The sequence below is a fragment of the Rosa chinensis genome, chromosome 3, assembly GCF_002994745.2.
Source record: "Rosa chinensis cultivar Old Blush chromosome 3, RchiOBHm-V2, whole genome shotgun sequence".
Lineage (NCBI taxonomy): Eukaryota > Viridiplantae > Streptophyta > Magnoliopsida > Rosales > Rosaceae > Rosa > Rosa chinensis.
The window spans coordinates 40205948-40219549 of record NC_037090.1 but is presented as its reverse complement, the minus strand read 5'-3'; the positions used below and the strand labels follow the sequence as shown (position 1 = coordinate 40219549).

At 39.4% G+C, this 13602-nt stretch overlaps 1 protein-coding gene across 1 annotated transcript; it reads right to left on the bottom strand.

The window, feature by feature from the left end:
* Positions 1–1667: 1667 nt before the first annotated feature.
* On the bottom strand, positions 1668–6762 carry LOC112193548. Its single transcript, XM_024333733.2, has 10 exons — positions 6212–6762; positions 5943–6080; positions 5477–5662; positions 4132–4269; positions 3909–4030; positions 3627–3759; positions 3379–3508; positions 3205–3284; positions 2518–2652; positions 1668–2347 (listed from the first exon to the last, which is right to left on the bottom strand). Exons 1-10 carry the CDS (start codon positions 6671–6673, stop codon positions 2093–2095), a joined length of 1779 nt encoding a protein of 592 aa, XP_024189501.1. The 5' UTR covers positions 6674–6762; the 3' UTR covers positions 1668–2092.
* Between the last annotated feature and the right edge of the window lie 6840 nt (positions 6763–13602).

Sequence of the window (13602 nt, the reverse complement as noted above, 5' to 3'; positions counted from 1 at the left end):
ATGATTAGAAATGCATTTGCCTCTCTCTCTCTCTGAGCAAAGAGAAGAATAATAAGAAAAAATAATCCACACGATACCTCACATTTCTCATCTTATATATTTTGGTACTCAAGTTCAAAAAATATCAGAATGCTACTTGAGGCTCTGACCTTGATTGAAAATTAGTACCTAGCTCCGTTACAGAGTCTGCCAGCTGGCATATTTTTAAGGATATTTTTGTCATGCGATGTCTTCATTACTTTTTTTTTTTTTCTATATCCACGTTTTCTCTAAACCTTGGTCGTTTTGGTGACCTAGGGTTCACAATTCGTTTTAATTTCAACTACAGAAACCTCAATTACTATCTGAAATTGAAAAACTATTAAACCATGAAATAAAACAAAATAAGTGTATATACTTTTTCTGCAAAAAGTTGCAAGTCTGATGCAATTTTCTTTATTTGCTCCGGCGACAGTAGAGAAGCGACTTCTTGGGCCTTACTCCTCTGACTCAATTTTCTTTTGATACTCTTTCTCTCTCTCAGAGCAGATTCTGAAACACAAGAAAAGATTGTAACATTTTGAAAAAACCAAGAATCAAAGCCAAACCCAAATCAGCAATGAACCCAATTACGCAGATAATAAGCTTAGTAATAAATCTGTCGATGAGTTGTGACCTGTTGATAAGTTATAATTCCAACATTGTAAAGGTCATGGGTTCGATTCTCACTTATATATGTAAGGGTGCGGTGCGTTGAGGGTTTTTTTTTAAAAAAAAAAACTTAGTAATAAATCTTTATCATTAGTATGAAATTCCCAATCCAAGTCTTCAAATTTCAAATCCCTAATTCTACGAATTTGAAGAATATGAGTTAGAGCTCTTACGTGGAGGTGTGATGCTGCACTTGAAGCACTCGAACAACCGATCAACGTTGTCCATGGACATTCTTCACCGTTGTCTTGATTTATTCCAGAAAACAACCAGAGGTAGTTCCTTCTAGGTGGCTTTGCAAACTAGGCTGACCATGACCTATTGCTACTTCTTGACATGGGTGGCAAAGCAGAATTAGGGGTGTTGAGTGCTATGGCGGCGGTGGTTCGGCATTGGAGACTTGGACTCAAATTGGCTGGGATTGAAGGCGAGGCGTTGATGGGTTTGAGGAGGAAGAAGATGAGAAGATGGGATTGCCGGAAAAACTCGGAGACCTTGTTATTTTTGACCCAGTTGGGTAAATTCCCCACAAAAATCTTATCCTCTTGGCAGAACTCGACTTTGGGCAGCTCTAACTTCTTTTTCGGTTCATTGTACTTGAATGCTTCTTTCTCATCGTCGTCTTCTATGTCTAGTAGTGGTGGAGGAAGAGGAGGAGAGAGCTTGCTGGTGGTATTAATCGACGAAGTGGAGACATGGCTGGGATTAGTGAGGATTAAGATATAAAATGACAAAAATACCCTTCAAAAATTGCTAGTTGGCAACTTACATAACAGAGCTAACGGCGCCAAGTACTAATCTTCAGTTGAGGTTATTATGATATTTTGTGAACTTTGAGGAACCAAAATTTATAAAGTGAAACGTCAAATACGTCGTAAACATTGGCTATTCATGTCGCCATTTGGAGATATGTGGTTTTATTGCTCGCTACAGTAAAAATAGTCTGGTTAATTCTCAAACTAGAATAATAATGAATATAATAATAAAGAAAACTCCAGAGCCACTTATTGCATCATTCATTTCTATCTCTTTTTGATTTTGCATGAGCAGATTTTTGCCGGCGAACGAGAACGCCGTTGGGAGGATCCCCTGGTGAACTGACCATACCTCAAACCCACAGGGACTATTACACTGACACAAACTCATCCACAAGACCAGAAACACAAGCCACAAAAGTCCTCAATTCAAAGAAAAAGTAACTGAACAACAGATTGATACTGGAAATAAGATACATCAACACCCTGTAAAATAGCATCCCAGAGCTGGGTTGCTGCTGCTGCTTCTTCTAGTTCTAGTTACACTGGGACCAACACGAAGACGGGATATTAAGAACTCATCCTCTGCCTATACTGTTATTGATCCCTCTTTCTTAACCAAGCTATGCCGTTGAGAGTGTATGCTGTCAGTGCTGCTGAATTCCTCCATTTAGAGTCAGGGGGAAGTTAAACATGGCTGCAAGTTTCTTGAGCTCTTCGGGTTGTATATTTTGGGACATGATAGCAGCAACCATAGCAAGGGCAACAGACACCAGAACCATGCTTTTCATGCATCCACGGCCTTGAGATGACTGTCCTAAAATCAGCTTGCAATATTTATCTGCATCCTTCAACAACGAATGGCGCACCAAATCATCTCCTTTTGCCAATGCTTTTTCATTCTACACGAAGAAAGTAATTTGTTAGTAATTCTTTCTAATAAGTTTTATAGTATTACAGTTAATAGTTAAAGGCTACTCTAGAGTCTAGAGTAATTCAGATTCATGATTCCACTTGAAATTTCATAACCTACACACTCTGCAAAAAGAAAATACGTGGAGTATATGATTACCTTCTCCCTGAAACTCTTCAAGGTTTCCCTCAAGGGGTCAAGAGAGGCATGTTTAACGGAGAGATCCTTCCACTCGTCAGATAACTTTTTCAGCACAATAACACTTGCATCAAGATTGTCCAGATAAAGCATGTCCTGTTTTATATATCATAGAATTGAGCACATGAGATTTAAATATAGTAGTATACTTTCAATGAACATGTGAACATTTACCAAAAATAAAAAAACAAGTGAACAAGTACAATGGAAAGAAGATTAAAAAAACAAAAAACAAAAGCTAAAGGGTTATTATACTTGTCCCGAACTTTTCGATTTCATTTTAAATGGTACCTAAGGCCAACTTCGGTCACTATTCCGGCCAAAAAAACCAAATCTAAAAAAAAAAAAAAAAAAAAAAACAAGTTCAAGGCAAGTCTATTACCAAAAATCATCACTATATATGATTGCAACCCTTGAAATCATCAAAAATCATTACTATGATTGCCTTGCATGCCGTTTTTAGTCGGAATAGTGACCGGAGGTGGCTCTAGGTACCATTTAAAATGAAATCGAAAAGTTCGGGTACTGGTTGTAGGATCAAAATTGAAGTTCAGGTACCATCGATAAGATTGAGGTATAGTTCAGGTACCATTTGTGATAATAACCCAAAGCTAAAATAAAAACAAACAAGCAAATCAACATGCATACCCATTGCTTGTAACATTCGGGACTTTGTGTCAAACACCAGATAAATATAGCGGTTGCCTCCTTAGAGAGATCGGGGATGCCTGCAAAGTCCATACAACAAGTTCCATGAACAGAACTATTTTTACTTGTATCATTCTAATAAATTTAAAATAGTTTCTTTGCTATTGGTAATACCTTCTTTAACAGCTTTAACTGAATAATTCAGTGACTTCTGTGCAACCTGCCTCACTGTTTTGCTTCCTGGGGATCCAGCAAGGGCAATCTCTTTCAAGGTTGGATAGACAGCTTCAAATCTCTCAGTTGCCTTAGCAAAGGAAAATGTTTCACATATAAGATATTAGGTTGGGAAAGAGAGAGAGGAGAGGTTATGTTTGACTTGCATGATAAGGAAATCTCTGCAAATGATCCTGAAAGATGCACACCTTAACTCGCGCTGAAGGTGAAGGAAAAGAAACTCTCATCAAGAGATCAAGGGCTGATGGTGGCACTATGTGCTCCCCTTTCCTAACAGCACCATTTAATAGAATAGGCCGAGCTTTCGGAGATGATAAAATTCTGGTAGAGAAAGAAAACCAATTATTGTAGAAGAAATAAATAAATAAATAAAGAGAACATAGGTCTCCATGACAACTAAGCCAAACATATATGCGTGCAAGATGAAACAATAGAAGCTATTCCAATTTAAGTGGGTGTTCTGCTCCTACCTTTCCACTGACTGCAAAATCAAGTCTCTAGACTGTGGATTACAACCTGACTTGCTACTCAATATTGGCAGGAGAAGATGTACCCATGTGTACAACCCAACAACCAGATCTCCTTGAGAGGCCTATATAAACCATAATTGTTAAAAATTTCATATATAAGGGGAGGGGGGGTGGGGTGGGGGTGGGGAATTAGAAACATTAGTTAAAATCAGAAAAGCATTACCTGCGTAATCAACCACACTATGAGCGGAAGCTTATCTTGGCCTTGATATTTCGAACTTTCCCTCATCACAGGAAACAGACTAAACAATACATCAGGTTTTTTTTGCAACACCATTGCTAAAACCGCGAATATAGCAACCTGCAGTTCCAAGTTTTAAAGTAATAACTGAATGAGTTAAAGAGTAGATAATCTCAACTGTTATAGCACATAGAAGTTTACCAGGTTTAAATGAAAAACAAAAGCATAAAGGTACAGTCGTACCTTTTCAATCTTATTTGAAAGTCCTTTTTGTCTACTATTGGTATTTAAACTAGAAATTCCAATTTCAGACCTCATAATTTCCATAGTGAAAAGTGAGTTGACATTAAAAAGATAAACAGGAAAGCAAGAACTATATCAAACATATAAAATTTCATCTTCAATGATAAAAATTAAATTAAATTAAAAAAAAAAACACACAAACACACACTAATTAGTGGAGGCAAGAGAGAGGGCAGGGGAAAGTAAGAAAAGATTGGAATCACATACAAGTAGCAGGAAGGCTTATATGAACAAACCACCAAAAAACACTGAGTCAATCAGTAGCCTTGAACTCAATACATATATTGCATGTCATTCATATTTCAAAAGCTGCTCTGAAGACTCTTAACTTTCAACTGGTGAAATCTAGAAAGGAAAGGGAAATAAAGAAAACAAAAAAAAAAAAAAAATTCCCTGATAGTCTCACTCTCACCTTAACATCTGTTTTACTTAGCTAATGAGAATGAATCAAACTAGGCCTTGATGGATTATTCTCAGATCTCAACGGATGCTCAACTTCCATGAGCTGCATCTGATGACACTTCTCCTAATCAAATTTCAAGATAATAAACCCTTTCTGACATGGTTTGAATGGCAGTTCTATAACACAACTTGATGGATTAATTTTCCATCTCCATTTCCTATTCAGTGCAGAAGCATTTGCAGGGATATTATTTTTATTATTTATGTCTTATTCTACGCAATTTCCAAAATGTGCCCCCAATCATGATGAAATCAATGGCTCAAACAGTTCCTTAATACGTAGTTTATCTACCTTCTACAATTTCCCAGAAACTCAATCCGTTATATCATACCAGGCACAGAAATCTGTATAGACAGCCTAGGATGGAAAAGAATATTACAAGTTCGAGTTGAATTGTTTCCACCCCGGGATCTGGATTTCATGGGTGATAAACCAAGTCTTTACTGATCAATTACTGACCAGGAAAACACTACTGGAGATTTTTATATTAAAAAATAAATATAAGTAATAGCATCTGAGACCTTAAATGATAATCTGATACATGCTACAACCAAAAGTTACCTGACATTTTGAAGGTTGCTGGACCACCTTTTTGGATCCCTTTGCTGCTCCCTGATGACTTTCAAGGTCAGCAAGAATGCAATCTAGTGACCACAACACGAAGGACCCAAGGGCTTCAGTGGAGCGCTGGCCGATCCAGTCAGCTGATGTCTTATAAACATTTTCAGATATATGAGAAAGAGGGATCTGGTTTGGCAAATAATATAATCATTAGAAACTAGGAGACCCTGTGCAACATAATTACCCAATTCAAATACTTAAAAAGGATAAGTTGCTGAATAATACTCGCACAACATTTAACACACAGGATAAACAGATAAACAAATACGATCAAAGGCTCCCCCTATTCAGTTGTTCAATTCTCCAAAATTTTGATCCTACAGAGCCTTTTATGTTTTCCTTTTCCCAGCACAAAAATTGCCAAGTGTAATCGCACACATATATATGAGCAAGGAAAAACACTCACGTCAACCATCTTTGAGACAGTGGATTCCTTGAATATCTTCAACCAGGGAAACTGAGCGGCAGTGACGGACGCAAATTCTCGACCGAAATAATCAGCCAGACGCAAGAGCAGTATGTCTTGTTGGGATTGATACACCTCCTATTGATTCATGAATCAGAAACAAAATCATCTTCATTTTCCATTAAAGCCTTGGAACGAAATAGAATCCCAAATTTCACAAAGCAAAGCAAACAAACAAAAGCAGCAAGCGATTATATTAGCAATCTCACCGTTATCTCGGCGAGAAAAGCACCGAGATGAGCCGCGTCGATCTTGGAAGCCGCCTCGGCCACAGTCAGCTTCGGCTTCTTCGGCTTCTTCACTTTGGCCTTCTTCGGCTCGCCATTTTCCGCGGCAGCGGCGACCTCGGCATCGCTATCGTCGTCGGAATGCGGCTCGGATCGGACAGCGGGAAGGGAATCCGTTTGAGCCTGTCGAATTCTCCTCCGGCGGTCCTCGGAATGCAGCTCGATCGAGCGGAAGACGTCGCCGTTGGAGGGATCGCCGACAGAATCAGGCGGAATTGGCTGAGAAAGTCGTCGGTTTCGCTTGTGATAAGAAACAGTTTGCCAGGTGTAAGCGTCGCCGTTTTGGACTGGCGCAGTGCTGCTCATCTTCTTTACATATTTGTCTGCCTCCGCCTCGTCTTCCTCTCTCAGAATCGATTCGATCAGTGCTGAATTCTCGTCCATGCTTCTTCTTCTTCTTCTTCTTCACTCACTGAAGACTGAAGAAGACACAGAGAGAGACGAGCGGGCGGGCGGGTCGGGTTTTGAAGGAGAGCGACTCTGCGTCAAAAGAAACACGTGGTTTATTTGGATTAATTCTGATGACGGGTTTGGCCTCATTTGATTGGGGGTTATCACGTAAATGCCATTTTCTGCGTTTCCAATTCGAAAGCGTGACGACTACCCAAGGGTAAAGTTGTAACTTCACCGTGTAAAATTGCAGTTACGGTAACGGCCAAAATCACTCTCCCAGATCTCTCACTGACTCACTCTCTCTGTAATCGGCATCACATGCATTTGATACAGGGGGCCCCGCCTAGAATTACAAGGTAGCCAAGAAGAGAGAAGAAGGTTTTGCATTTTTGTAATAACGTTGGTTTGGCTGAATTGTACCACTACCACTAGTACCACTAGAAGGGTCTCTCTGGGGCAGTTTGCAACCAAGACAGCTGTCTTGTTCTCGACCTTCATGCATGTCAAACATGTAGCAAGACGCATTGTGCTCTGGACCATTTCCATTTGGCTCCCTTCTTTTATTTTTTTTTTACTGTTTTTTATATATATACATAAGTGGAGGTCCAATTTAATTCATAACTTACGGCGAATCGACATGGACCACGAAAGATAAGAAAACACCTCCTGCAATGGAGCACGAAATATAGGAATCACTACTAAGTACATTCTTCAACTACCGGTTATATTTAGCACCAAAAACAAACGAAGCAAATACAGATTTTGAAAAACACGAGACTCCAAGGCCATCTCCAGCTGTGGGGAGGCTAAAATAGCCCCCCGGGCTAAATTTTAACCCCTGATAATTACTATTCATATAAATAGTAAAGTGTTAAAGGAAAAGCACATTATGTGCCTTCGTTAAAGAAACAGATGAAGAGAGAATCAAGCAATTACAAATCACAGCTCAATTAGCATTTAGTATCATAAATGTAATTGATATTTCCGTTGTAATCTTATCCCTATATAAAGGGGTTATGAATGAAATGAGTAGACAATTCCATTTCCTATTTTACTTTTACACGTTATCAGCACGCTCAGAGCCAATAGCCAAAGAAAAAACCCTAGTTTTGAAAAAAAAAAAAACCTTTTCTTCTTTTGTGCCGGCAACCTAAAAAATAAAAAAATAAAAAATTTCCCTCTCCGCCGCGAAACCCACAACCGGCCAGATCGTATCCAAACCAGCCTTGTCCTTCGTCCCGGACAGCCCACACGGGCCTCCAGCTCAACCCAGCAAGCAGCGCCTCCACTCGATCCCAGCCCTCCAGGCCGCGCTACAGCCTCCAGCCCCCACCGCTGCAGTCTTCAGCCTCCAGCCACTGCGATCCTTGCAGCAGCAACCCCATCACAGACGGCCTCATCCTCCCGGCAGCCCACCCCGCGTCTGAAGCTGCCCACCAGCGCCCGGCTGCCGTTCTAGATCGATCCTCTGTACACCGCGCCGGAGCAGCACAGCCCAGCCCCTGCTGCAACGCCCCGACGCAGCAGCCCTGCCGAAATAAAATAAAAAAAGAGAAACCAGAAAACCAGAAGGAGATGACGAGAAGAAGAAGAAAAAAAAAAAAAAAAAAACTGACAAAAGGGGTGATCCGGCCCGAAGAAAAGGACCAGCCCAAAGAAAAAAAGAACAGGCCCATAAAAGAACAGGCTCAGAAAAAAAAAAAAAAGAACAGGCCCTGAGGCTCACAGAAAAAGAAAAAAAGAAAAAACACTGCAGGCCAAGAAAAAAAAAAGAAAAAAAAAAAACAACAAGGCCTGTGGCCCACTGCTAGAAAAAAGAGGAAGCGGTCCAATTTTCTGAAGCTCAAAAACATCGCTACACACGCCTGCATCAACACGCGCGTGTGCTAGGATTGTTTTATTTTTCGAAACCAAGTATGTTCTCTTTACTTTATTTAATTTCATACTATGGTAAATTCTCATTATTTATTTTCTTGAGCATGCTATATATTTTTTTGTTTATGCTTTTATTATAAATTTTTCGAGCATGCTTAGTTAGATTATATTAATTATTTTACGCATGCTTTGTCATTTATGCTTTATATAATTATCTTTAAGCCGTGATTATATATTTGATTTTTGAGCATGCCATATATATATATATATATATATATATATTGTTATATATTATTTATGAAATTTTGAGCATGTTTTTATTTTATTTACGCTTATATAAATCATGTCTACGTATGGTTTATATTTTATTTTACGCATGCTATATTATTGCTATTATTATGTGTAGTATAATTTGTCGTATATTTGTGAAATTTGAGCATGCCATGTAGTTTATTTTTATATGCTATATTTAAATGTGCTATGATTATTTTTAATGCAACATATCAATACCGTTTGGCCATGATAATGAAAATTCATGCGCATTATACACACACTTACTGTGATAAAGTATTTTCACATAGCATCGAAAAAAAATGTGTGACCATTACGAATCTTGGTCTTGAAATCTAATTCATATTTTTGGAAAATAATTTACGTGGATGTCTTTATGACTGCGTAATTTATATCTTCTCTCTTGTTTTATGTAGATGGCTGATCCAACTCGACCTGAGTTTGACATCTTGGACTCAGAAGGACTTGAGTACCATCGTTGGGTTTCCGATACGGAAACTACCTTTGTGGCAAAAGACTACACTGCCACCATTACTGATCCCAAAGATGATGAACTATCTAATAAGGTGAAAGCAGATGCCTTAATTTTTCTGAGGCGACATATTGATCCTAGCCTACACTGGGAGTACCTTCAGTTGAAGACACCCAAAGCACTGTGGGATGCCCTTAAAGGACGTTTTGGAAACATTCACGATACTTTGCTCCCAGGACTGGCTGTTCAGTGGAATGGAATCCGCTTGCTTGACTATAAAAAGGTCAATGACTTCAACAAGGACATGTTGCGCTTAAATGCACGTCTCAATTTCTGTGGAAGGGAAATCACAGAAGATAATATGATCTACAAGACTCTTACCACCTTTCCTAATTCAGCTTTTATACTAGCGAACCAGTATCAGTTGGATTATGACAACAAAAGAATCACAACCTTCAATGAGTTGATAAGCCTACTGCAAGTGGCTAAGAGACAAAATAAGATTCTCTTGAATAACAATACCAGGCCCACTGGGACAAAGAAAATTCCCGAGGCTAATTATGGAAAAATGAAAAGTGGAAATAACTCCAATGTAAGGGGGTTTAGACGTGCTGATCCCTACCCACGTGGCAACAATGCACGACGTGGAAAGGGATATGGGGATCATGGAAACAAGATGCCAAAGGAAAGAGTTGACAATGAACCATGATATAGGTGTGGATTCATTGGGCATTGGTACAAGAACTGCCAAGCAAACAACAGAGTAGCAGCCAATTACAAGAGGTATAGAGAGTCTAAAGAACAAGTGGCTCACTATATGGAAGAAAGAGGTCATGACCTAGACGTCAACCTTACAGTTGCAGACTCCAATGGCAAAGAGGAACTTGCTAAGTCAATGGATGCTCTCAATCTTGACTGATCTGCTTTATTCATTTTATTTTCCAAAGACAGTTGTGAAGGCATAATGCCTCATTTTTAATTAGACTATTGTTTGGTCTTAAAGTTTATTTTCAATCATGGATTGATGAATAAGATTTCTGAACAAGACCTTGATTTGATTATCGTTGGCTTATTAATAAATTTCAAATTTTATTCTGAAGCACTGAATTTATTCAAATTTATTTTCTATACACATATTTACATGGTTCGACATAGCACTATAAAGATGTAAAGCAATACATCTAGAAAAAAATTATTAGAATGAAAAGAATACCATTCTACGCAAATAGAAATACTCTAAAGAATATGAGTTATATTTTCTAAATACCTCCCATTTATTTGTAGGAATGAATGGAGGAGAACTTGAGTGCTAAGATGATAGTGGGACTACCCACACAATATTAAGAAATAGGCAATTATTCATTGAACTAATAGCCTACAATTCCTCTGTGACTACGATGATTGGATTATCAAAACTAATAAAATGGCGAGGAACTGCCAAATTTTTGCTGCCTAATGGCGCAACATTTCAAGTCACAGACGCTCTATATGCACCAAGAGCTAATCGAACCTTGTTAAGTTTCAAAGATATTTGTGCCAATGGTTATCAGGTAACAACACATCGTGAGAATGGAACTGAATACCTTGACATTAACTCTAATGAATGTGGAAGGAACACATTTTAGAGAAACTTATGAGTCAATCTAGTGGACTGTACCTCACTACGATTTGGATCATTGAATCCTATATTGTCACCAACAATGAAATGTGGGACCCTGACTCATACAGGCTTTTGCATGACCGCCTATGGCACTGAGGTCATGACATGATGATCCGTATTTTTAAAAGAACTCACACGGACATCCCTTCTTTCGAGTGAAAATTGGAGAAAAATCCGCCACACTGCAAGGTGTTGGTTCTAGTATTGCTCAAATGCAGTCATTGCCTTCTGAAGTACTAGAAGCACTACCTCCCTCCCATTATGCCTCATTGACTATTTCAAAGGCACATCACTCATTTTGCAAAGCCTGCTCTTTAGCAAAAACAGGATCGAGACCTTCCTATGCTAAAGCTACAAAACAAAACATTCCATTCTTACAAAGGATAAAAAGAGATGTCTGTGGACCTATCCATCCAGAATGCGGACCATTCAAGTATTTTATGGTTCTGGTGGATGCTTCGACAATCTGGTCACATGTCGTTTTATTGTCCACAAGAAATGCTGCAATACTCCTAGCACAGATTATACGTTTACGGGCTCACCACCCCGATCACCCTATCAAGTCTATAAGGCTTGATAATGCTGGAGAGTTTACATCAAAAGCATTTGATGATTATTGCATATCTATTTGGATCGATGTAGAGAATCCTGTACCCCACGTGCATACACAAAATGGTTTCGCAGAAGCCACCATCAAAAGGCTACAGATGGTGACTAGGGCATTGCTTATGCGCACCAACCTGCCTATATCTGCATGGGGTTATGCAATATTGCACGCAGCTTTACTTATTCATTTAAGACCCATAGCTAGCCAACCATTTTCTGCGTACCAGTTGGTAACTGGATATGAGCCTGACACTTCACACTCACGCATATTTGGTTGAGCAGTATATGTGCCTATTGCGCCCCCACAGCGCACCAAAATGGGTCCTCAGAGACGATTAAGTATTTATGTTGGATACGAATCCCCAACAATTATACGCTATTTGGAAACCTTGACAGGCGATCTCTCTACCGCTAAATTTACGGATTGTCACTTTGATGAGACAGTCATCCCGTCGTTAGGGGGAGATAGGAAAAAGGATTTTCCAAGGGAACGACAGGAATTGTCGTGGTTTGTCCCCACTCTGTCTCATCATGATCCCCGCACTTCATAAAGTGAAAGTGAAGTGAAAAGAATAATCGATCTTTAGAACGTAGCAGATTCGATGCCTGATGCGTTTACTGATATCGTAAAAGTGACGAGATCACATATACCAGCTGCAAATGCGCTTGCAAGGTTAGAAGTCCCCAACAAGGGGCACGATGCCGCAGATAGAGGCACTACAACCGCACTTAGTGGAGGTGTGGTTGAGGCCGTGGCTCCCCAAGGAAGAGGGGGAGGTCACTTGGTTCGATTGACACTCACCCAAGGAAGAAGAGGGTGAGTAAGGCACAAACCAATCATTAATGTATAGAATCCCTCTCATGAGATTGTCTCTGATTATAGTTATGTCCATGAATCAATACTGGAGGACGCTCCGATGTTTGAAATGATTCCAGAGAACAAAGAAATCTCAAAGGATTACGAGAGTACGTATGAGTTGATAGAAAGATCTTCCATACACATTGATGATATATACTGTTGCTCAAGAAATCATAGAGCATGATGATATCGAACCACGCTCTGTTGAAAAATGTCAACAAAGAGCAGATTGGCCTAAATGGAATGAATCAATCCAGGTAGAATTAGATTCTCTGACAAAGAGACAGGTATTTGGTCTGGTAGTGCTAACCCCACCAAGTGTAAAGCATGTAGGACATAAATGAGTCTTTGTCAGAAAGCGTAATGAGAAGAATGAAGTCCTCAAGTACAAGGCTCGCCTTGTGGAGCAAGGTTTCTCACAAACGCCCTGGAATTGACTACGAGGAGACATTCTCTCCCAAAATAGACGTTATAACGTTCCGCTACTTAGTTAGCTCAGTAGTTTCCAAAGGACTGGAAATGCAGCTCATAGATGTGGTTACTGCATATCTCTATGGGGATCTAGATTCAGAGATATATAAGAAAGTGCCTGATGGCCTTACATTACCCAAGTCAAGTGACTCTAAACCACAGAGTGCGTTTGCAATTAAGTTGAAACGCTCACTTTATGGATTGAAACAATCCAGACGGATGTGGTATACCCGTCTAAGTGACTACTTGATTGGGAAGGGATATAAGAACGATGAATTATGCCCCTGCGTATTCATAAAGAAAACAAGTTCCGGATTTGCAAATTGTAGTAGTATATGTCATAACTGGTACTCTTGATGAAATAAGAGAAACTGCGAGCTACTTGAAATCTGAATTTGAGATGAAGGATCTTGGGAAAACTCGATTCTATCTAGGTCGTGAACTAGAACACCGAGTTTGTGGAATGTTAATCCACCAGTCTGCATATGTCCAAAAGTCAGGTGATATAACATGGACAAAGCACATCCTGCTAGCACTCCCATGATCGGTCGAAGTTTGGATGCAAGGAAAGATCCATTTCGTCCAAAGGAAGATGACGAACAAGTATTGGGAGCTGAAATTCCCTATCTAAGTGCAATAGGCGCATTATTGTACTTAGTCCAATTTACTCGACCAGACATTGCATT

Excerpts from the sequence above, each read along its gene's own strand:
- LOC112193548 (XM_024333733.2), bottom strand. The coding sequence starts at position 6,673 with ATGGACGAGAATTCAGCACTGATCGAATCGATTCTGAGAGAGGAAGAC. Across the intron at positions 3,760-3,908 it reads ATTTTGCAGTCAGTGGAAAG|AATTTTATCATCTCCGAAAG; the intron begins GTAGGAGCAGAA and ends TTTCTCTACCAG. Across the intron at positions 2,348-2,517 it reads TGAAGAGTTTCAGGGAGAAG|AATGAAAAAGCATTGGCAAA; the intron begins GTAATCATATAC and ends TTCTTCGTGTAG.